The 25,126-nt window shown below is 54.5% G+C and overlaps 1 protein-coding gene across 2 annotated transcripts in view; it reads right to left on the bottom strand.

The window, feature by feature from the left end:
- The window catches only part of LMF1 (lipase maturation factor 1), a 92,895-nt gene extending 68,768 nt beyond the window's left edge, over nt 1-24,127 (bottom strand). Inside the window, exons 1-3 of one of the 2 annotated variants that reach the window (XM_070567112.1) lie at nt 23,917-24,127; nt 12,104-12,413; nt 2,452-2,462 (exon numbers count right to left, since the gene is read on the bottom strand). In XM_070567112.1, coding sequence (XP_070423213.1) covers nt 2,452-2,462; nt 12,104-12,413; nt 23,917-24,088 — 493 coding nt within the window. In that variant the 5' untranslated portion in view covers nt 24,089-24,127. Of the gene's footprint in view, nt 1-2,451; nt 2,463-3,835; nt 3,961-12,103; nt 12,414-23,916 lie in introns of both variants that reach the window. The other variant, XM_070567113.1, reaches the window with a different exon arrangement.
- Nucleotides 24,128-25,126: the final 999 nt, after the last annotated feature.

Here is a 25,126-nt window from a genome sequence, read left to right as displayed (position 1 = left end):
CATCAGCGGGGGCAGGGGGGTGGGGGTGGGGAGAGGACACTTTAGCCCGAGACAGGCCGAGTTTGGTCTTGGCGTCCTCATTGTCACCCTCAGTGACCACAGACTGCAGCTTCCTTCAGCAGGGCTGCTGCCCCCCACAGGGCTGGGCATGGACCTAGGGGCCAGGATTTCCTCACTTTCACCTGGGCCCCCGAGCGGCCTCTCCCCACAGCACGCTGCACCTGTCCTTGGGTGCCGGGCTGATGGTGGGAGAAGGGCCCCAGTGCCTGGTCCAGCCTCACCTGAGGCCGTGCAGGGGGCCTCCTCAGCCTTCCCGCGATCCTCCCTCGGCCCTCAGCAGTGGCAGAGTGGGCTCTGTGTACCTGCATGACCTGGGCCCCTCCCCGAGTGGCTTCAACTCCTTCCCCCAGGGGCCTTGGGAGCACAGGTCGATGTCCCTTCCCAAGTGGCTCAAGGCTTCTGTGTCCTCTCAAAGGACAGTCCAGGGAGCGGGTGGGGTTTTGTTAGTAGCCACTCACCTCCTGCACCGCACCCCCAAGGAGACTCTCTGTGGTCTCCTGCCCTGCTCCAGGCTTTCTCAAAGGCCTCAGTGGAGGCCTGTGGACGGGAGCTCTGTGAGTTGAACTCCCCGTGTCTGGGGACACATCTCCCTAAGAATTTGTGAGCATGTTGGTGGGTTTCTCCTTACCCTCTTCCTCCTGGGCTCTGCCAAAGGTGACACTGGTCACAGGCCCCAACCTGGCTCAGTCGGGCGTCTGGGAATCCAGATCCCTCAGCTGCTTCATAAACTCAGCTGGCTGATGGAGTCAAGAGCAGCTGTCGCTTTTGCAGGTTACCCAGCTCTGCTCACTGTTAGGATGGGAGAGACACCTCAGGCAAGCAGTCTCTATATAATTTAATCCCTTTTGAATGTAATATGTGCTTACGCCTGCCACGTGGTTGGTGTATCTTGGTGGCTGTACCACGTGCACATGAGCAGAATGTGGTCACAAAATAATCGGGTCGGTGCGGGCCGGGTGCTGGCAGCTCTGCTGGATGGCTGTGCCTCTACTAACTTTCCGTCTAGTCGTTTATCAGCAAGGGAGGCGGTGCTGAAATCCTACTCTTGTCATGGGCTGTCTCTGCCCCCTTTCATTTCAGCTACTTGGAGGTCTGCTTTGTCTTCCTCATGACCTGCCTCTCTGGCCATGAGGACACGTTCTTCTTCATCCAGAGAATACTCGGTCCTCAACTCTGTCTCATGTGATAGCAACGCGGCCACTCCAGCCTCCTCACTATAGTCTCCATAGTGCGTCCATCTTTGCCCATCCATTTTCTTTCAAATTTCTGTGTTTTTACATTAATGTGCATCTCCTATAGAAGAATGTGATTGCATCTTACTTTTTTTTTTTCATTCGTCCTGTTGATTTCTCTCTCTTGGAGAGCTTGGTCCATTCACATTTAATGTGCTTCCTGATATGGTATTTAGGGTTACCATCAATTTTTTATTTCCTCTTACACCCTCAGTTTTGTTCCCATGCTCGCCTTCGCTGCCTTTTTAGACCATCCGAATGTTTTGAAACCCCGCTTTAGCCTGTCCACTGGCACTTTAGCTGTAACTCTGCATTTTCCTAGTAACTGTTCCAGGATTACGATATGTGTCCTTAACTTGTCGACTCGACTTAAAGAGAGGATCGTGCCACGTCACGTCACATATGGAAGTCTGCGTGCCCCCACATGCTCCACGTTGTGCCTGTCTCGTGCTCCCCTTGGAGGCCTGGATTCACTCTACTTTAAACAGTCACCCGCACGGGAAAGGAAGTCAGGGAGGGCGTGTCCTTTGCGCTCACCCACATATCACTGTTCTCCTCCTTCTGCATCCGCCCGGGGACTGCAGTCTGCACGTCCTATCGCTTCCTCGAGCCGCAGCACTGCCTCTGGTGCTGGGGAACGGCCTGGGGAGCCGGAAGTCCTCCTCCAACCAAACCAAGTGGAAATCCCACCGCCCTTGGGGTGCCCTGCCAGTGTCAGCACAGGGTGAGCCCTCCTCTGCACAGGGGTGTCCATGGGCTCGTGTCCACTGGGGACTCGGTGTGGCCTGGAGAGGGGAGGGCAGGCCTGTGGGATGACTATGAGCACACACGTCACAGGGAATGGGACTAGGCCAATGCAAATGGGATGGACCGTCACCACTGCGGGACGGCTCTGCCCAGTCATATAGAGACGGGGTGTACATGCAACGGACCTGCAGATCATGACGGCCCACGTCTGTGTCAGTCCGTCGCTCTCGGCAAGGAAGCCAGCCTGGTCAGGTTTCCAGGTTAGCAACAAACACGGTCTCAGAACAACATGGGGAAACCTGCAGAGCTGTGACAGACGCCCCAGCCATGAGAAAAGTAGGAAAATGCAGATACATACCCCGAAACGAATGTCAAATGCTTGCAGAGGTTTTGCCAGTGATTTTTCACTTACCAAATGAATACCTGAAAAACAAAAGGAGAAAAACATATAAAAATGTTGGTTTGCTCTGTCCAAAAACTTGCAAGATTAAAAGCATCATGTTACCCAACTAATAAGGCCACCCCAGTGACCCCAGGAGACTGTAGGGTCAGGTCACAGAGCTTACGGGAATTAAATGAGGCAAGAGGTGAGGGGACACTTGTCCATAGGTGTTCTGAGAGGAGGTGAGGGTGGAGCGGACTCCTGTCCTCAGGTGCTGAGTGGAGGTGAGGGTGGAGGATCACCTGTCCTCACGTGTTCTGAGAGGAGGTGAAGGTGGAGCGGACTCCTGTCCTCAGATGCTGAGTGGAGGTGAGGGTGGAGGGGACTCCTGTCTTCATGTGTTCTGAGAGGAGGTGAGGGTGGAGGCGACTCCTGTTCTCAGGTGCTCTGAGTGGAGTTGAGGGTGGAGGGGACACCTGTTCTTAGGTGCTCTGAGTGGAGGTGAGGGTGGAGGATCACCTGTCCTCACACGTTCTGAGAGGAGGTGAAGGTGGAGCGGACTCCTGTCCTCAGATGCTGAGTGGAGGTGAGGGTGGAGGATCACCTGTCCTCACGTGTTCTGAGAGGAGGTGAGGGTGGAGGGGACTCCTGTCCTCAGGTGCTCTGAGAGGAGGTGAGGATGGAGGGCACACCTGTCTCATGTGTCCTGAGTGGAGGTGAGGGCAGACGGGACACCTGTCCTAGGTGCTGAGTGGAGGTGAGGGTGAAGGGGACGTGGGTCCTCAGGTGCACTGAGCAGGGGGTGGAGCCTGGAGGTCAGGAGGCTGCCCTGAAGGACAGATGCCTGCTTACGCACCGCCCCACCCCGCCCCACCCTACCAGTACAGGGCCACGCCCACAACAGGCAGATCAAAGAATATTTTGGGGAAAAGGGCATGTAATACTTGGTTTTCCTGCAGTAAATAATTTCCACCAAACACCACGAAAATGTCCTCCCCTAGAACCTAGAAGTTTAAAGGATGTCCCATTACCCTGAGCACTGATTATTAGAAAAGAAATCCTAAAGGAAAGGCATTTGGTGGCCTGACCGCACTGCTAATGGTCTGAGCCAGGTCTGTCTTCACTGGGGATCCGATCAGAGCATTGAGGTCCTCCTCGCCGCCACACGGGGCTTCCACGATGTGGAGATTCACTTGTGCCCTTGGTGTAGGAACAGTCAGCACACACGTGTAAAGGACCGAGTCACAGAATGGAACCCCTACAACAAAACGGAGCTGCCGGGCTGGGGGCACGCGGCCTTGGACAGTGCTCCTACTGCCGGCAGCTCGGGCACCTTTGAGCCTGCCCAGTTCACCAAATCCGCCACCTGGTCAGGGATAAAACGACCACCACCATATTGAACCAAGACTGCCACCTCTTACCGAGGAGTGAACAGAATGAGCCCCGACGCGCACGACCCGGATGACCCCTGGGAGCCTCAGCTCACTGAGGGGCCAGATGCAGAGGCCACACCACAGGCACTCCATTCCTAGGAAGCATCTGGAACAGGAGAATCCAGAGAAAGGACGCAGGTGAGTGGGGGCCAGGGCTGGGGCACCGGGGGTGAGGGCTCAGGGGTATGGGTTTCTCGTCGGGGCGATGAAATGTTTCAAACTTAGCAGTGGCGACGGCTATAGAACTCTGTGAATACATGGAACCACTGACTGGTACACTTTCAATGTGATGGAATGTGATCAGTTTGATGATATGTGAATTATACCTCAATAAGGATGTTAAGAAAAAAACCGTTGTTTGATGGAATACGTGTGAAAGCAAGGATCCAGAGTCTGGGATTTGCTTTAAGGCCCTGGGAGAGGGGAGGCAGCACCTGCAGGGATGAGGCAAGGCCTGGAGAGGGGGTGGGTCCTGGGCACGGCTGCCCGCTCTGAACAGGGGTGATCTTGCCCAGTGAAGTCAGGATGCGCAGCCACGGGACGGTGGCGGGGGTGCCAGGGAGGGACCGGGCGCCAGACGCTGCTCTCCCAGCATCGGGTGTGCTGGTGGCCTGGCCTTAGAGACACAGCCCACTCACAGGTAAATTAACACCACGTCTGGGATCTGCTCTTGCTCCAGAAAGGAGATGCTAGGAGGGAGAGAAGACATCACACAAGCACATGAGGGTTCTCTCTAGAGAGGTCACGTCCGTGTCACAACGTTCCAGTGAATAAGGACCACACAGACGACGGCGGCCCCGCAGGAGGAGCACCATACAGCCCAGGTGCACAGCAGGCGGTACTGTCTAGGTTTGTGTGAGCACATGCTATGATGTCCGCACAACGATGCAATGGCCCAACGACGTGTTTCTCAGAAACGAATCCATGTCATTAAGTGACGTTAATGACACGTGACTGCATGCTCTGTACTTTTGAACAGGTGTCTAAGTTTCCAGAACCAAACCTCTAAAACAGCTAGTGTACACAGTGGCTAATGCAAGAGAGACCTTGACCCAGGAAATTCTGCCGACACATGACCCTGTTGACTGGAGGGAGGGAAAGGAGCTGAGTTTTACAAACTCACCAGGAACGAGCACTTCACGTTTTCCTCAGCCCAGACTGGAGGACACTGAAGGCTCTGGCCCGTAGCCTGGGTCCGGGACACAGCGTCCCCGTGGGAATCAGGGACAGGCTGTGACATTACCGCGTCACCCGTGCCAGGGGTGTTTGAAAATGCTTGCACTCTTTCATAACGTCACCTGTTTCCAATTTTGAATTTCAAAGCTGCCTAATATGAGATTTTTAAATATAGGAAGTTGTACCTAATGATATGAAAAACTAAATGTCTTCATTAGTTTCATAGCTTTTGTTATATTTTTTAGCAGCTAAACCTTATTCTAGAAGAGATGGCCATCCATGTGGAGCTATCTTGGGGGATGTTCTCCTATTTTGTTCTTTAAAGAAGCTCAGGGGCCAGCCCGGTGGTACAGCGGTTAAGTGTGCACGTTCCACTTCGGTGGCCCAGGGTTCACCAGTTGGGATCCCGGGTGCAGACATGGCACCACTTGTCAAGCCATGCTGTGGTAGGTGTCACACATATAAAGTAGAGGAAGATGGACACGGATGTTAGCTCAGGGCCAGTCTTCCTCAGCAAAAAGAGGAGGATTGGCAGTAGTTAGCTCAGGGCTAATCTTCCTCAAAAAAAAAGAAGCTCAAGTCCTCCCTTGTTTGAGACCCGGGTTTTGCTCTCAATGGTCAGCGTTGGCGCTGTAGGCCAGGGCCCTGCCCACGGCAGGGACATCTGTGGGAAGGAAGGGGAGGATCGAGATGGCGGGAGGCTGCAGAGGCCACCGGCCGCCTGTGGGAAGACTGCCCTTTGCAGGAAGCAGCAGCTTTGTCCATGGCCTCTGCTCACTCCACCCCAGCAACTTCCACAGGAAGCTCCTGTTTCCATACAAAGCCTCTGATCGAAAACTACATTGGTCTTTGTTTTGTAAAAGACTTCATGAACCAACATTGGTTCGATGACGCTCCCCTGGCTGTGGACAGGCTAAATGAATTTGCAAGAATTCTCCCACTTGGTTGCTGGGCACAGAGAGCTCCCTGAAGGCCCACTCAGGAAGCAGGGAGTTGGGAACTTGCAATAAAGCGTGTTCTCTCAGCCACGCCAATTCCTGATGCGTGTCTGTGGCTGACCACGTCATCCACACTAAAGCCCTTTCACGTGGTGATGGCCAAACAGAAGCAGCTCAGGATGAAAACGCCCCAGGAGCAGGGGCAGGGGCCTCGGTGTGCCCACACCATCAGCAGATGCCCACCTCCCACCTCTACCAAACAGGCAGGGCACCCTGGGGAGAGGGCACCACCCCGGCAGTGGGACATGGGACCCTCCACGGAACCAGCAAGGCCACGTCTTGGTACCGCCATGAGAGAGCAGAGACTGGCCCCTTCCATGGCTGTGTCCCAGCTGAGGGGCTCTGGGCCCAGTGGACATTTGTGACCACATCCCTTGGCCAAGGGTGAAAGGGCTTTCCCATCAAGCGGAGGGGACAGCTCCACCCTCCTCCCTCGCAACGTGGGAACTGGGCTCCCAGGGCAAGGGGTGTGCAAGCCCACTCCTACTGCAGAATGGAAGCGGCACCGTTCTGCTCCCTGGAGCTCCCAAACCAAGGTGGGAATTCATATTTATGCCTCAAATACAGCCACCCCTAGGAAAACCCACGGTGGCTACGGACCAAAGCAGGGGCGCAGCGGGAAGGCACCGCGGGTCCTCACAACGTCCTTCATTTAATGCCCAGAGCCAAAACAAGGTTTCCATCCTCAAGAGTCGGAACAGAGCAGCCACACACGGTGTCACGTGGCACTGACCCTGTCCCCCGGCATCTCCCGCGGCCTCTGGCATCTGCTCTCGGCTCTCTTTGAAGTCGATACCCTGTCGCCTCCCTCAGAGGGAAGTGCCACAGGCAGCTTCCTCTGCAGGAAAAGACCCCCAGTGCCTCCCGACCTCCGTCCAAGTTTCCAGAGATAATCCCTTCTTCTTTCTGGGGGCCGGCAAGGTGGGGAGGAGAAAGGGGCAGTTGTACAGCCGTCCTTAACAGCAACAAAGCTGCCCTCTAGGATTAGAGCCAAAGTAAAGCGCAGATGAAAGGATCAGAATCCAACTTTTTGGAAAAGTTGATGCTAACTGAAGAAACCAGAGCAGAAGTCACAACTGGGGCTCCATGGTTCTGTGAGCTCCGATTGTTTTCGACAGGACGGTGGGGTCGTCCTCAGATGTGTCTGTAAGATCCCTGAAATTGTATGCAACACGTTCCTGGACTCTGGTTCTCTCTCTCCTAAGTGTCGCGGATCCCCAAGATGCTTAAACTCCTACAGTGAGAGGACAGACTCCCCCCCAGTACAGACACACGGAGGAGTCCACACTGACATGACCAGAGACTGAACGAGCATGGGATGGGAGGCTGTCCCCGTGCGGGAGTCCCACACAATTGCGGAGGCATGCTGCCACCAGGAGTCCTCATGTGAGAGCTACGTGGCGCGATTTCTCCACATGAGAACATATGGCGTGGACCTGCGACAGAAGAGCACCCCAGCAGTGGGGACACCTGACAGAACCCTCAGCCGGGAGACCAGGTTGACATCAGCAGAGACGGCACATCGAGAGCATGGCCCCAACAGACCCCTGGTGTGTCTGCCACTGGGTACCATGCCACCTGCCTACTTCCTGTCCTGGGGGAGGCAGTCCAGTCACCACCCCACGTCAGGAAGAAAGGAAAGGAGTCAGAAGGCCCCCCAGCCATCCGCTGCGCTCCTTCCTTGGAAGGCAGAGAGCTTCCCAATCAACCAGGTAAGGAAAACACCAGAGCCTAAGAACACGCTGCAGAGGACGTGAATGCATCCCTCCGCCCGCCTGCCAGCAGCATGGCCCCGAGTCCCTGGCATTCTCTACCTGGCCTGCAGCTGAGTCCCCAGGCCCACGTGCTACATCGTGGTCTGCTAGCCCAGGACCCTCAGAGCCCACTCCCTGGGGCACAGGGTGACTCTGTTCCCCTAAGGGCCTAGCAGCAGCTCTGGTCTAATAGGCAACAAGCCCAGCTTCCATGGCCTGAAGGACCAAGCAGGTGGTTGCCCTGGTCTTCAATGTGGGGGGTGGCAGGCAAATGAAGAAACCACTTCATCATCTTAGGTTTGCCGACTGAAAATACCACGTTTTAACTGCCCATGCCTGGAACGATGGAAACCCAAAACGTCCTCGACAAGCCACAATGGCGTGTGAGAAGAGCTGATGCCCGTCATGAACTCGGGGCCATACTCGTGCTGGCACTGAGAAAGTTTCCGGAAACACTTTGTGGGTAAAGTTAGGAAGATGTGGAGCTGGTGAAACATGAGGGAAGTGGGGAGAGTCACAGACAAGTCCAGGTCTCCCCAGGCCTGCCTTGGGATGTGACTGTGGAGCTGGGCACATGGAGCCATGGCGACCACGATAGGCCAGGGGTCCAAGGCCAGGTGTTCACAGGCCGGGTATCCACGGGTCTGGATCAGCCTCAGCGCAGCTAAGTGGCCAGCGTGGCAGTGCTCACAGCCCACGGACCAGCCCATGCCTGACCACGTGCCATGCCGCCTTTGGGTCTGAAGCTCAGGCAAGGGCCCACAAGAGCTGAAACCAAGCCGAGGTGCAGATCGCCCCAGCCGGCCCTCTGTCCAGCTCCCTTGTTCCTACCAACAAGGCAAGAGTGCTGTGTCCACCTGGCCATCATCACCTGTGCCCACTCCCTCCCTCCCGCTGCACCTCCTGCCACCACGAGAGAGGAAGTTCATCAAGTCGGTCTTTTTGGGCTCCCTTGAAAGCACATGTCCTGTGCTTCGCAGTCTGAGGACAGGGTCGTCACCGTAGCAAGCACTGGCTGCCCGAGGCCGGCTCTCCCCGGGACGAAGGCCTTTGGGCTTCGCCACGGTGAAGGGATTCATGAGGCTCCCGGCGGAGCGTCAGGATCACGTCAGGAGAGCGGGATAAGGACAGTCACAGTTCTGGAGTGCACAGGACGTCCTGCAAGGAGGCTGCCGGGCTCTGCCCCACGACACTGACCCTGGAGACTCAAGTACCACCGAGCGCAGAGACGCAGGATTCCCACATCCACGGAGAACATTCGTCTCCAACGCTGGCACTGCGGCACAGACACTGGCCTGAGGCACGGAGATGCCGAGAGGCAGCCGTGGGAGAGAAGGGAGAGAAAGAGGCTCCAAGCGAGGCAGCTGCCACGCACGCCCACAGCAAGGCTGGCTGAACACGGTGCCACTGCCACGCGACCCCAGTGCAGGGCGGCACCTGCCCGGCGCCTCCTCTCCCCATGGGGGCTTCCTGTCCTGGCTGCAGGATGCCACCCGGACAAGACTTGAAAGATGCTCCTTCAACGGTGTCCATTATCTGAGCATCTCACCCCAAACAAAGATTCTTTTCTCTCAACTTAAAATAAACAGGACATGAAAGGAACAGCCTGTGTCTAACTCTCATTTTGGGGTATCAAGAGAAAGAAAGCCCCTTTTCCACTCAAGGGGTCCTCACTCTCGGTAGGTTTTCAATGTCACTCTGACAACCCCAAAACTATTGTCCATCGGGGAAACAGAGTCAGGGCTGAGCTGAGAACACCTTTGAGGTGGAGGGGCCTGAATCATGCTCACCACCTCACCGGGTGCTCACAGGACCCCCACGGCCCCGTCTGTGCCAGGATGAGTGGCGCACGGCAGCCGCGATGCGAACCTTCAGCCTCAGGCGCGCGGGACATACACCACTAGTCTCCGCTGACATGGTTTTTCTTTTACAATTTTCACTTAAAACATCTCACGCACCAATTCTGGGAAGATACGGCTTTGTTTTATTTCGCTTTAGCAAGCTTAAATTAATTCAAATCACATTTTTTAACATACCCAAGGGGAGGGGAGCAGAATCTCTTTTCCAGTGAAAAAATACAAGACTATTTTTGGCCACACGTGCTCAGACTGGTTTTCAAAAATTTAAATGTGGGGTTAATCTTTCCTGACTAGTATATTCTAGACAGACTGGGAAATGCTTTTAAAAGTAAAACGTCAAGTTGATGTGATTTCTCCTGGCTGCCAGGTCCAGCAAAGGTGACCCCAGCCCCACGTCACAGGTGGAGCATGTCACCTCTGTGGGACACGGGTTGGGACTCTCGCTCTCTGTAACTCACTGTGATTCTGGGACAAAGGTACCCAGAACTCCCCCTCCTCTGGTGTGGATTAAAGTCACTTGTCTCAAGAAGCAGCCTCTTGGACATCACAGAAAAACCCAGCCAGAGTCCTCCTGTGCTGGCGAACGTCTACTGACCGGGAGAGACTGGAGGCCGCAGTGACTGGCTGTGGCCGGCATGGAGGTCAGACCCCCGAGGTGGCAGCACCCGTGCATTCCACATGGGAAGGAGCAGGTGGGCGCGAAGGAGGCTTCACTCACCTCACAGCTGCTCTGCTCTGCTGTGCTCGGTGCACACACCTAACGCGATGCACCACAGGCGAGAATGCCACTGCCGGCCCCTGGGCTTTCTTCCCACTCGCAGCCCAAGCCACGACTCAGGGTGCTCAGGGGTCCCTGAGTCCCATCGGAAATTTGGGCGCTCTGACCAACACAGTGCTTACTCGTCAGCAGCAACACAGTGACACGAGGGTGCGGGAGCGGGCTGAGAGCAGGGGGTTTCCGGGTAATGGAGACGCAAGTCCTTTCTGCAGACTGGATTGAGGGAAGTGTCATCACACCTGTGGGCCCAGTCCAAGCTCTGGCCAGCCCGGTCCCAGCTCTGGCCGGCCCAGTCCCAGCTCTGGCCGGCCCAGTCCCAGCACTAGCCAGCCCGGTCCCAGCACTAGCCAGCCCGGTCCCAGCTCTAGCTAGCTCGGTCCCAGCTCTGGCCAGCCTGGTCCCAGCTCTGGCAGCCCTGGTCCCAGCACTAGCCAGCACTCCCACAGCAGGAGGAGGCTGGCAAGAGCCACGCGCATACTCCCAATCAGAGCTGGCAGGCACACACGCACAGGGCCAGGGGGCAGGCAACAGCAGCTGAGAGGGGACCTCAGATGGCACCCAGCCCACAGCCACAGCCCGGAGACCACTGAAATAAACCAGCAGGGTGAAGCTGAAGGTTAGCCCAGGAATCAGATGGAGACTACCTGGCCTAAAGCCCATCTCAGAAGCATGGCTGTCGTGACACAGGCCTAGGGAGCCCCTCCATCTGGGGCCAGCTCCACAGATGGTCAGACCAAGGACCAAAGCTTCTCTCCCAGAGATGGCGGCCCCGTGGGACCATGCCCACAGTGGGTGCTTCTGCATGTCCACACAACCCCCTCACATCTACAGGGACCACCACACATCTACACAGACTCTGCACGTCTACACGGACCCCCACATGCCTACACAGACACCAAACCCCATGTGTGCCTCCTGCATGTCTACACAGACCCCAACACATCTACAGAGATCCCCACGTCTACACAGACACCGAACTCCACGTCTGCTTCCTGCATGTCTACACAGATGCCGACCCCGACCCCAGAGCGTTCATCTTCCCTGACAGAGCCCTCTGTGCTTCCTCTGCTAGGCGGCTCTTCCCTTTTTCTGGAACCCAAACTTGAATGAAGAATGGATGCCCCTCCTCTGACCCATTCAAACACAACACAGCACCTCACAGCCCCTCAACCATCATCCGGGCCACACGCGGCTCGATGCACCTGCCTGTGTTCCACAGGGCGCCTCCAGGAGCGCCATCACCGCCTCTGATGAGCCTGGCACTGGAGCCTACCCGTGCCTCGAGCAGGGCCGGCCTGGTCTGTGAGCTCTGGTCTGTGAGCCCCGTGCGAGCTGGCAATGCTCCCTCCTGACAAGGAGGGGCGGGCAGGAGCAGAAGCAGGGAGCCTCCACATGGAGCCACCCAGCCAAGTCCGCCTCCACCTCTCGGCCTGGCCCCGCGAGGCTGGCACCCTGGCCTCAAGGGGTGGACAGGCCACTCCCAAGAGCATCGCCACCACTCCCACAGGAGAGAGGCCCTGGCTTTGTCTGACTTGCAGTGGCAGTCTCTCCCGTGGCCTGATTAAGACGGTGGCCGTCTCCCGGACTAACATAGGAGAAAGCCGGCTCAGTCTCCCTAGCCGCTCATTCTGGGTGTAGCACCCCAGGACGCTGAGCCACTGCACTGCCCAGTTCCTCTACTTACCAGACCTGTCCCACGTTGACCAGGGACATGTAGAGGACCCAGAGGGCAGCCATGAGAACCATGTTGGCACAGCCAGTGACGAGGATGAACGACGAGACGCCCAGCCCGAGGAGCGCGATGGCGTCCAGGTTGGAGTCCATGTGCGACCAGTCCAGCAGCCAGAGTAGCGTGGGGGCGTAGCTCACGGCGTCCCAGCCAGCGCCGCCCCGGAAGTGCTGCTGCACGCTCCGCAGGTACAGCCTGCAGGGCAGCAGCCCTCTGTCTCCGATCAGCTGCTTGTTCTGATGGAAAGCCACCAAGAACGCCACGACTGGAAGAGAAAGAAGACAAAAGGAGTGTGGGCAGGAGCACTCCAGGCGCTTTTCAGATGCGCGGGGGCTCGGGGGGCCAAAGACGAGGCAGAGCGCGGCCAGTGGTTTGGAGTCGGCACGGACTCGAGGGGTCTGAGCATGTCTCAGAGTGTCAGGGGAGGTCACACGGTACATGTGCATGTGCACACCCCTGTCTGTGTCGCATCTGCTTGTACTCGTTGTGTACGTATATATAAAAGAGGCACACACTTCTAGTGAACGGGGGCCTGGTTACATGTAAGTGGTCAGTCACCCACCCCAGATAGCACTCAGCATTCGCCGCCGTAAAACACATCCTGATAACCGTGCGTCCAGCAGTGCTCCACCTAGGACACACGTCAGGGCCTGAAGCTCGTGGTACTGCTCACACATGAGGCATGACAACCCTCCCTTCACACCACGGGTTTCTGAATTTAGTACACCGACAAGAGCACGTCACATGCTCTGGGCTTCAGTGTTTGCACAGACGTGTTTGCACAGAGATGCTACAGGAGCGAGCGCAGCACTCTGTGAACACGCAGAGGAGGGAAATCACGGCCCAAGAGAGAAGAGGCAGGACTAAGGTGGGCTCAGGCAGCTCCCTAGACTGGGGACAACCACGGAGACACGCCAAGTGGAAAGCATTCATACCAAAGGGTGATGCGGGCCCGTGACACAGCCATGCTTCATAGAAAGTTAAACAGCACTGTGCATTTCCACAGCAAATAAAAAGGCACTGCGGGCAGGGCTGGGGTGGTGGTGGGGGACATGGTGGTGGTTCAGGCTCAGCCTGAACTGTGACATCTACCGTCTGCCCTGGAGGAGAGCGTTCGACTCCTGGTCTAAAGCAAGCACAGTGACAACGAACTGTGTGCTCACAGCAAATGTCAGTAACATGCAGGAGACAAAAGCACAGAGGCTAGCGGGCGACATCAGGGCTGCACTCTTAGAAGGACCTTCCACAACAGGGAGAGCAGCAACGGTGCACCCCAGAGCTCCTGCAGGACCAGGTCCAGGCCACCACCATGAGGCAGGTGTGCCTGCATGCTATTACGTGAAGGGAGACTCAACTTAAAAGGTGTATCGTAAGTTCTGTGGAAGAGCAAAAAGTTTTTAAACAATTCTAAGTAATAAATCAATACAGATACTAAAATGAAATCATAAAAATGCTCCATTAACCAAAAAGAAGGCAGGAAAAGAGGGAAAAATACAGATAGAACACTGCACCTAGAATTACAATGATGTACTGGGGGGCTTTCGGGAGAAGAAGACAAAAAAAAAAAAAGAAAGAAACAAGGAACAAATAGTAAATGACTAGTGAGGTGGTGGTTTTACTCTGTCTCTTCACACTGGAAAGTTCCAATCAGAGTAGTAAAGACAGAAATTGTCAGATTGCATGAAACAGCAGGACTGAAACCTATGCTGTCTGTAAGAAATCCACTTTAAACATAAAGACGTAGGTAGGTTAAAAGAAAAGCACGGAAAAAGATACATCCTGCCAACGCCAATCAAAAGAAAGCTGGATGGTCACATTAAAATCAGACAAAACAGACGTAAAAGCAAGGAGTAATACAAAGGATAAAAAGGACAGTGCAGATGAGGAGGGGTCAGCAAATGGACATGGACCTGACAACAAAGCTACGTATATGGAAACGGACCTAACCTGATCCCTGTGGGTACGTAGTCTATGTGTGGATTAGTTAACTTGACCTAGTCGACACTCTGGATTGCCACATGGTACTCAAAAGCAAGACACAACTATATGATGTCTTCAGAACACACTACCCAACAGCAAAATATAACTCTCAAGCATACAGGGAACATTCACCAAGAAACACCAAACTGTTAGCCATAAAACAAATTACATATAGAAAAGAACTGAAATCTACAAAATATGTTAGCTGACCACATAGAATTAAACTAGAAATCAGTGACAGGATGTTATCTGGAAACACACCCAAATCTTGAGAGATTAAACCACACGCTTCTAAAGAAACCATGGATTTAAAAAAAAAAAAAAGGCACAAGAGAAACTACAAAGATATTTTTCAATTGAATGGAAATTGAAAACACAACATATCAAAAATTGTGGGAATCTCCTGAAGCTTAAAGGAATATTTACAGTGAAATGCTCATGTTAGAAAAACAGAAAGGTCCCAAATCTAAACTTCTACTTTAAGAAGTCAGGAAAAAAAGAGCAAATCACACACAAAACAAGCTGCAGGAAAGAAATTTTTTAAATACAAGAGCAGAAATCAACGAGATCGAGGACAGGAAAAAAATAGAGAAAATCAATAAAACCAAAAGTTGGTTCTTTGAAAAGATCAATATAATTGATAGAGCTCCAGCCAGACTAATCAAGAAAAAGAGAGAAGATACCAATATCAAGAATGAAAATGGGAACACCACGGAGGATCCCTCAGACATTGAAAAGATAATAAAGGAAGGCTACGAATCTCTCTAAGATCATAAATTTGAGAGCTTAGATAAAACAGACCAATTACTTGAAAGACACAAACTACCAAACTCACAAGAGAAGAAATAAAGGTAATACATCACAACCAATTGCATCTGAGAAATGCAAGGCTGGTTCAACACTCAGAAAGTAACAGTGTAATTCACCATACTAGCAGACTCAATAGGAAAAACCCTGTAACAGTATCAAGAGACACACAAGAAAGCACAGGACAAGATGCAACAACCGATTCATGATAAAATCTTGCAGCAAACTAGCAATAGAAGGGAACTCCTCCACCTGTGAACAGTAGCTGTGAAAGACCTACAGCCAAGGTCATCCTTAGAGATGAGCGACTGAACACTTTGGCCCTAATATTTGGAACAAATGAGGATCTCTCTCCCACTGCTCCTATTTAACATTGTACAGGAGGTCCTGGCTAGTGCAACAAGGCAAGTAAAAGAAAAAAGCTCATAGATTGGAAAGGAAGAAATAAAACAGATGACATGATTGTCAATGTAGGAAATCCCAAAGAATCTACAAAAAAAACCTCTTGGAACTAACAAGGGAGTTTATCAAGGCCAGAGAATACGAGGCCAAAAGACAAAAGTCAATTGTATTTCTATATGTTAGCAATGCACCACGGTAATCTGAGTTTCAAAAAAATTACAATAGCAACTCCAAAAACGTTCATAGATAAAAATCTAACAAAATATATACAGTATCTGTATGTGGAGAACTACAAAACGTTGATGAAAGAAATCAAAGAAGATCTAAATAAATGGAGAGACACATGGTGTTTTGTGGACTAGAAGAGGCAGCATTCCTAAGGTGTCAGTTCTCCTCAGTCTGATCTACAATTCAACAGAGTCTCAATCAGAACAGCCAACAAGCTCATCTGTCGATACCGACAGGCTGATTCTAACACGCACACGGAAAGGCCGAGGTGCTAGGATAGTCAGAATAATCCTGAGGAAGAACAGCTGGAGGATTGGTACTACCCAGTTTCAACACTCACCTCAGAGCTACGGGAATCAAGACAGCACAGCATTGGGGTCGGCCCGGTGGTGTAGCGGTTAAGTACACACATTCCGCGTCAGCGGCCCCAGGTTCGCCATTTTGGATCCTGGTTGCGGACCTAGGCACCGCTTGTCAAGCATGCTGCGGTAGGCGTCCCACATATAAAGTAGAGGAAGATGGGCACAGATGTTAGCTCAGCAAAAAGAGGAGGATTGGTGGCAGATGTTAGCTCAGGGCTAACCTTCCACACACACAAAACAAAAGACAGTATGGTGTTGGCAAAAGGACAGACAGAGACCACAGGAACAGAATTTAAAGCCCAGAAATAGGGCCACACAAATGTAGTCAATTCATTTTTGACAAAGGTGCAAAGATAATTTAATAAAGACAGTCTTTTCAATAAACGGTGCGTCCATATGCAAAAAAGATGAGTCTTGACACATACCTCACACCTCACACAAAAATTCACTCAAAAAGGATCACAGAAAAGAATAGAACTTCTAGAAGAAAATACAGAAGAAAATCTATGTGACTTGGGTTTGGTAATGAGTTTTTAGATGTAACCCCAAAAGCATGATGAAAAAAACTGATAAACTGCACTTTATCAAATGAAAAACTTGCACTCTGTAAAAGATACTTCTAAGGAAATGAAAAGACAAGCCACAGACTGGAAAAAAATACTTGCAAATCACGTATCTGATGAACGACTTGTATCCAGAATATTTAAAGTACCATTAAAATTCAACAATAAGAAACAAACAACCCAGTTTTTAAAATGGGCAAAAGATGTGAACAGACCCTGAAGTCATCTTATTCACACAAAGGAGATACACAGACGGCAAATAAACACGTGAAAAGATGCTCAACATCATCTGTTATTGGGGAAACGCCAATTAAAACCACAGTGCAATGTTACCACGCACCTATCATAACAGCCAAGATCCAAACCCTGAAAACACGAAAAGCCCCAGAGGATTCAGAACAACAGGAACTCCCATTCATTGCTGGTGGGAACACACGCTGGCACAGCCCCTCTGGACGGCTGGTGGGCAGTTTTTCATAAAGGTAAACATGGATTTACACATGACCCAGGAATTACACTCCTAGGTATTCACCCGAGAGAACTGAAAACACATTTACACAAGAGCCTGCATGCAGATGTCGACAGGAGCTTCGTTCACAATTGCTTTACTGGAAACATGGACGGCCTTCCACGTGGGAACGGATAACAAACTGGTACGTCCACAGAGTGGAATAATATGCAGAGAGAAAAATGCAGGGGCTACTGCTTCACACAACAATGTGGATGGATCTTAAATGCATTTCGCTAAAAATCCAGACCCACAGGCTACAAACTGTAGGACTGCATGCATATGACACACCGCAAAGGCAAATCCACAGTGACAGGACCCAAATCTGAGCATGTGAGGGGCTGGAGGGGGAATTTTGGGGGCATAGAACTATTCTGTACAGTAGTGAGGGAATGCATAACTATGCATTTGTCAAAATCCACAGACCAGTACATCACAAAAATGAACTTCAATGTATACAGACTATCAAAAGAAGCCAGCCAGGAGGTCAGGGGAGGCCAGGACGGAATGCGCTGTGAGCAGTGAGCCCAGCTCTACTGCAAATGCGTCACACAGCCACACCAAACGGAGGGGGAGGCAGGGCTGGCCCAAGTGACTCTGGAAAACGTTTTGAGTGAAAACTGTAAGGACAAAGACAAAAGGAACGACATGTAACACTGGGGTCGAGCTGGCTTTTCTCACGGGGGTGGGTGAACAATTCTGAGACTGCTCTGCACACACGCTGAGGGTGAGCAAATAAATAAACGGTGGAGTGTGGGGCAAGGCATCTCACCAGTGGAGAAAGAAGCTCCAGATAAGGAGGAAGGGCGGGCAGCACACACCTGCACTGGATTAGGGTCGGGGCTGCCATGTGAACTCGTGCTCCCTTAACGAATATTCAGTTGGCCACGCGGAGGCGATCAACTGTGAGTGCACACACATGACAACTCAGCCCTGTCTCCCAAGAGGGACTGCAGCAGCCACACCCCTTAGCACCGGGCGCTCTCCCACCCGTGTGTGGCTCCCAACACCACTCTCCAGCACAGCAACAAGCACTCCCGAGAAATGGCTGCTTTCAGGGCTAGGAAATACGGGAGGAGCCCAGCGTCCTGTGGCCCCAGAAAGCAGGGAAGTGCTCAAGCGCACACGAAGATGGGGCAGGTCACGGGGACACGGGGGACGAGCGGGAAGAATCACCCCTGACCAGAGCCCACAGCAAGTGGCAGTGCTGGAGCCTGACCCACGGTGTGAAGGAGACGACTGACAGATAAACGGGAGAAGATGCAAATCTTCCTCACGGAGGATTCCATGGACACATGGAGACGCCCCTCGGGGGAGGGGGGAGGCACGCCGAGTCCTCTCATCCCTGCAGTGTGGGCTGGACTCAGTGACCCTTCCAGAGGACAGAACGCACAGGAAGAGTAGAACCTGACAGAGGAGATGCTGGCAGACACACCTTAACCAGGTGCTGCAGGTCAGCATCGCCCAGGATGAGCCGTGTGGACTCAAGTGCCCCTGACGTGGGGACGAGAGGGGCCTCTCACCTCTGTGGGATTCTTCCCACACCCATGGCCCGCCCAACATGAGGAAACAGACAAACCCAGCCTGCGGACATTCTACCAAATGCAGGAACAGAACTGCTCAACACTGTCAAGGTCACAAAAGACCAGGAAACTCTGGAGACCGCCACAGACCAGACGGGACAGGAGACGAGACGACTAGGTGCACTGTGGTCCTGGGAGGGATCCTGAAGGGAGATGGGCCTGGGTGGAAAAGCCGAATAAAATCTGGGGTTTGGTTAATAGTTTAAGAAAAGGGCGGATGTTTCCTGAGAGCCCACACGTGTGGCGCCCTGCACTACAGGAAGCTAGGGCACCTGACCTCCTCCCACGACAGCGGCAGGCAGAGGGGCTGGCGTCTCCTGGGGGCCCTGGAGATGAGGGCAGAGCCGCGCAGCATCACTAAGGACAGAGGAGGCTGCACACCAGAGGGTGGGGGTGGGCGGCTGCCCTGCTCCTGCTCTCTTCCCCCCACACTCCCACCTCCAGATGCTGCCCCAGGCCACGTGCCACTGACCTTCCTGGCCACGTCCAGGCCACCCCCACAGCGGTGCCCCCTGAGGCCAGCCTTTCTCCCCCGCGGACTCTGGCTGCCCCTGCCCACTCTGGAGCCCCAGGCTCCTCCAGCAGGACCTAGTCAGCAGTGGCTCAGGAACTGGACGTCCTCCTGCACCGCAGTTCACGCTCCAATGCCACGGGAGAAAAAGGAGACTTGGTCTCACCAAGTAAATGGTTTAAAAAGTAATTCTAAGGCAAGAAGCATAGGAAACTTCTAAACTTATCAGGAAAAAAATACAGATAGATTGGATTTAAATTTCAGAGGAAAAAAACCTATTTCAGTTTCCACTCCTGTTACAGAAATGGCTAAGTACAAAGAAAAAACAATTTCCAAGAATCATAGGATCTCAAAGCTAAACCAACCAATCAATGTTAGAAAGACTCAGTCAGCCCCCACCCCACTCTAGGAAGGAGGGGTTGGCCCCCACCCCACTCTAGGGAGGAGGGGTCGGGCCCCCCCACACTCTAGTCTAAGGAGGAGGGGTCGGCCCCCCCACACTCTAGGGAGGAGGGGTGGGGGCTGGAGATTCTTCCTCTGCTGCTCACTGGGGGTAACCCAGAGACTGATGTAGGGGAGGTGACCAGGTCCCCTAAAAGTGCATTGTCAAGGGTGTCTGCAAATATTTTCTTTAAAAATCAGAAAAAATTTAGTTTTCTCTTTTCAGGTAAATTACTATCGCATTAGAGCAGAATCATCTTCTCCGCTGCACAGATTGTACCCCCCGGTTGAACTCTGGGCCACGATAACCTGCCCTGTGTTCTTCTCAAAAGGCACGTGCTGGAGGGAGCTCCCAGGCGGGCAGAGTTGTTTGCTTCTTAAACAAACTGCAAGTATTTGACAGAGAAGCTGGTAACTCCAGGCAGAGCTGCCATTAGAATGCGCGTGGCCTGGAGGAAAGAATGAACTCATTTCCTCTGAACTCTTAGAAGTGCTGAAAGCTCAGAACAGCATAAAAAAGAAGCAGGATTTCAAGTATTCTTTTGGTTCCATTTTCCCCTCAAACTTTTCAAAGAACAGCTGAGAGTTTAGCAGATACGGAGCAGCCAGCTCTCCTCTGCTGCCTCCATCCTGCGCTAGCTCGTGTGGCCTGCGAAGCGAGGACCCGGGGAGGCCTGGCTCTTCTTAAGGAAAGGTAAGCAGTGACTGCTGGACTGCTCGCAGAAGGGCACCTGCGATCCGCCTCAGAGTACTAGATGAGAACTGTTCGATGAGGGAAAAGAGGTAAGGAAGCTCCCAGCACGTGAGCGTAAACAAGGAAAGCCTGGAGCAAGGCACTGAGCACCCAAACGAGCCCAGAGGGTGGGGTTACAAACACGAGGAGTCACAGAGCGGGCGAGGCTAGCCGTGGGATCCGGTCCAAGCTGTGTTATTAACAACATGTGATCTGGGGACACCAAGGGTGAGCTGAGCAGGTTTGCTCACGCCTGACAAAGTCCCCCCCTCTGCTCGCCCCCATGCTCGTTTCCTCCTGGAGACCCCATGGTGGTGTCCCCATCACTCAGCCAGTAACAGCGGGGTGGGGGGGCAAGCAGCGGGATCCATGTGGGAGCACCTCCCCTCGGGCCTGGGAGGAGCCCATCTTCTCCATCAGACCCTCATTTAGCTCCAGCCAGAGGAGGGTCTTGACAGGTCAGTGGCCCCCAGTGGGGTGTTTGGACAGACTCGGGCCTTGAGTCAGCAGACTGGGGGGCCAGAGAACCTCGTCCAGAATTAGGGCAGGAGCCTGGAGACCAAAGAGAGCACGAGGCCTGAGAAGGGATGAGGAAGGGACTCTCAGGTACATGCACCATTAATAACAAGGCCCCAGAGTGAGGACGGCGAGGCAGCAGAAACTCTAAAAGCTTCCAGAAGCAAAAACAGGTCACCGTCATCTTGTCATATAAGATGTACGCATTTGGTCTCTGTCCGGCTCCTGGCGCACAGCTCCTAAAACCCTGGGGATTTCCTGAGTGGTGAGGTGAGAGGAGGGTCTGTCAACATTCGTAAGAAGCCCCTTTCAACCTGACCCGGGTCTACATTGACAGGTGATTCTGGGGCAGGCGCTGGTTGCCATGGGAATCAACCACGTGATTCCAGGATTGGAAATTTTGGCCCACCCCAACCTCTGACCTCTGGGGAGGGGAGAGGCTGGAGACTGAGCTAATCACGATAAAATCTCAAAATGAGAGGGTCTGGTGAGCTTCCGGGGTGGTGACCACAGGAGGTGCTGGGGATGGCACTCCGGGTGGCGTGGAAGCTCCTCGTCGGCCCCTACTCCTTCCCTGTGCATCTCTTCCATCTGCTGTTCCCCAGTTGTATCCTTTATGATAAACCAGTAAGCATTATGTAAAGTGTCTCTCTGAGTTCTGTGAGCCATTTACCAAATTATGGAACCAGAGGTGGGGGCCGTGGGAACCCTGATTTATAGCCAGTGGATCAGAGCACAGGTGACAACCTGGACTCGTGACTGGCGTCTGCAGTGGGGGTGGTCTTGTGGGACTGACCCTCAGCCTGTGGCGTCTGCACTAGCTCTGGGCCGTTAGTGTCAGAATTGTTTAATGTGAGGAAAAAACCCCACAAATTTGGTGTCAGAAGTGCGTGTGTAGAAGAAACGAAACCCTTTAGTCATCTGCAAAAGAGCAGGAGTCAGGCTGTGTGGAGACTTCTCGTCGCCCAGAATCGTAGACCCAGGCAAACCAGCACTGTCGGTGCGTGCGACTCAGGAAGTTCACCTTCTCCACATCCTTCCGTGCAGACACGTTTAGGGGTACCCTCCAGCAAAAGAGAGAGTAAACCAAAAAACAGAAAGACATGAGATCCAAGGAATGAGGAATACAACCCAAGAGGGAACCAGGGGCCTTGCAGGTGGGCAGTCTGTGTCCCAAGTGTCCACACCCAGGGGCCAGGGGTGGTAGGGGGGAAGGGGGTGGAGAGCATGCTTAGAAAAGTGTCCCAAGGTGACACGCGGCAAGGAGAAAGACTGTCTGCAAAAAGTGAAGAGAATTTTGTGGAGCTGGAAGACAGAGGACAGAGGTGTAAAGAGAACAGGGTTCCTGGCTGCAAGGAGCTCGCAGGTGGACACGCACACTGTCAACGGTGCAGAGGGCGAGGGAGCAGAGTGCAGCCTGGTGGCGGGGTCAGCAGTCCACGGGGGCAGCTAGACTTTGACATTAAGGGATCCGTGTGGCGAGCCCCTGAGGCACCGTGGGAAACCCCTGGGCTTTGGGGACTCTGCGGGAGCTCGAGGCCCCAGTGAGATCCAGAACCCTTCAGGGAAAGATTCCTGTGGGATGACTGCCCCTTGCCCTGGGCCACCTGAGCCACAGAACCTCGTCCCTGGAAGATGGGAAACCGACTCCTTCGTTGATCCGAAAAGCAGATTCTGCCCCAAATATCCTTACAAGAGAGAAAAAAAGTGAATCTGCCAAAGCAAGTCATTCTGTGCTCAGCACCTGGCTTAAAATGTCTGCTGGATCTGGTGGCTCAGAGCTGTTTCATTCTGCACTGAACAAGGTCCTTGCGGGGACCAAAGCCAGCAGCCAGTTCCATAGGGCTGTGTGCTCTGAGTGCCGGGCCACTGGGGCTCCCCCTGTCACGGGCCCCTTTAAAGGCCTATTAAATTCTCACAGATCAACTGTCTGACTTCACCTTCTGCTAGGTGACAGTTCACATGCTCAGAGTGAATCTCTAATGCTGTGGAGGACAGAACACAGGCAAGAGCTATTTTCATAGTAACTCGGAAAAGAGAGAGCGTGGCTCAGCTGAAAGCCCGCACTGGCCACCCCACGGTTAAGTAATCCCTCCAGACAACACCCATGTGTGGGAGATGGCCGAGCCGCCACAGGAACCCTGCAGTGGGGACCCACTGCCCAGAGAGCGCCAGAGGGAGCTGCCAGAGAATGCAACTACCCTTCCTTCCACGTGGAGGGAACGGATTCAGAACGCGGTCCAGGTGGTCAGCGCCACAGCGCAAGATCATCGCCAGCCAGGCAGCACCAGGGTGGGCTCAGGAAGCGTGCACTGGTGGGTCCACTGTGCTTCCACGCCCAGTGGGAGGTGGCAGTGGGTGGGTGGGATGGGGGTGGTGTGCTGGGCATTGGTGGGCAGCTGGGTGTCTGCATTATGGGCCTGGACTGACTGGTCTTAGGCCCCGCACCCTGCAGGCTGAGCGGTCAAATCTGGATCTCAGTGGCCTGCAGGAGGGGCTCAGGATGCCCCTGCCATGGAGTGTCCAGGCCATGGCCAAGCTGTGACCTTCCAGGGGCAGGGGTGGGCCTCGGCCAGGCCCAGCGCCCTAGGAAGGAGAGCTCGGGAGGGAAGACTATGAGGGAAGACTCAGGAGGAAGAACTCGGAGGGAGGACGCGAGAGGAAGGACCTAAGGGGGAGAACTTGGAGGGAGGACTCAGAGGGAGGACTCGACAGGAAGGACCTGGGAGGGAGAACTTGGAGGGAGGACCAGGAAGGAGGACTCAGGAGAGAGAACTCGCAGGGAGGACTCTGGGGAAGGACTCTGAGGAAGGGCTTGGAGGGAGAAGTCGGAGGAAAGACTCGGAGGGAGGCGTCGGGGGCTCGGGGGTCCGCAGTGGACTGTCCCCCTGCAGTCCAGCGGCCGGGGTGCTGGCGGCGCCCACGTGCCCGCTGCCCAGCCGCCCCGGCTCGGGAAGGAGGTGTCCGCGCGGCGCCCCGAGGCCGGCCGGGCTCTGGGGCCCCCGACGCGGAGGCGGCGGGCGGAGTCCCCGCGAAGACCCTCGCCCCGGGCTCACCCGACCCGGCAGAGAGGGGCCGCGGCGTGAAGGGGTCGCGCAGGGGCGCGCGGGCGGGGGCCCGGGCCCGCGACTCACAGTAAACGAAGGCGAGCGCTCTCAGGAGCACGATCCTGGTCAGCCAGAAGGTGCCCGCGCCGAGGCGGGCCGGGCAGCCCGCGGGGTCGCGCCCCGGCCCCGGCGGAGACCCAGGTCCCGGGCCCGCGCTCCCGACCTTCCGCCTCCTCAGTGGCTCCTCGGGCGCCGCCATCGCTGGCCGCCAAGGCGCATGCGCGGGGAGCGGCGCGCGGCGACGACACGCCCACTCCGCCCGGCCCCGCCTACGCCCGGAGGACACACCCACTCCGGGCGGTCCCGCCCACAGGACACGCCCTCTCTGGTCCGCCCCGCCCACGCCTGGAGGACACGCCCACCCCGCCGGCCCCACCCACGCCCGGGGAGCGCGCTCAAGGCCGCGCGGGGCGCTGCAGCAGTGAGGGCAAGGGGCTGGGGGCCTGGGAGGACGGCGTGCATCCCTCCACCTGGACCGGGGTGGACCCACTGCGTTCATTATGCATTCATTCATTCATCAGCCAACGTTGTGGAGGCCGCCCCCTTCCCCCCCACCTCGTGCCCTCCCCTACCTAGCCGCCTACCCTCATGGACCCTCACTCTAAGGAGAGGACGGAAGGCACTCCAGAAGTAGAAATTCCATGTGAAGGAGACTGTCGGAGAGCTTGTGTCTGGACAGGACCAAGGTGGGCCTGGTCAGCGTCCAGGGCAGCCGAGGACCATGGCAAGTACTACACTCCCTCTGCATTCCCGTGGAGGAAAGGTGGGAGCAGTGGCTTCACCCCAGGGATCCAGGCTGCTGCTGCCTGCACACGGTGGGTGGCCAAGTACCTCACAGGTGTCCCCTCCCCGACGCCTCATCTCCACTGTCCGAGGAGGATGCTGGGGTGACAGTCACACAGCTAGCAAGGGACAGTGCAGGCAGTAGCTGGGCCTCTACCTCCCAAATTCAGCCAGATCCTCTAGCTCAGGTCGGCAGAGGGGCAGGTCTCTGCACACGTCAGCAAAGCCCCCATCAGACAAGCAACACTCCTACTGGCTGTCAAGACTGGACCTCCAGCCACTGGGAACAGAGGTGCACTGAGGACTCCAGAGAAGGGAAGAACTTACTGACCAAGGACCCAAGTAAAGCCCCGGTGAGGACACGAGCAACTGCACATTCTGAGCATAGAGCAGCCCAGACACTGCTCAGGAGAGGTGGCTCCCAGAGGGTGGAGTCATGGGCATTCCTTAGAGC

The sequence above is a fragment of the Equus przewalskii genome, chromosome 12 (assembly GCF_037783145.1).
Source record: "Equus przewalskii isolate Varuska chromosome 12, EquPr2, whole genome shotgun sequence".
In the NCBI taxonomy this organism is placed as follows: Eukaryota; Metazoa; Chordata; class Mammalia; order Perissodactyla; family Equidae; genus Equus; species Equus przewalskii.
This window is presented reverse-complemented; position numbering and strand designations above follow the sequence as displayed.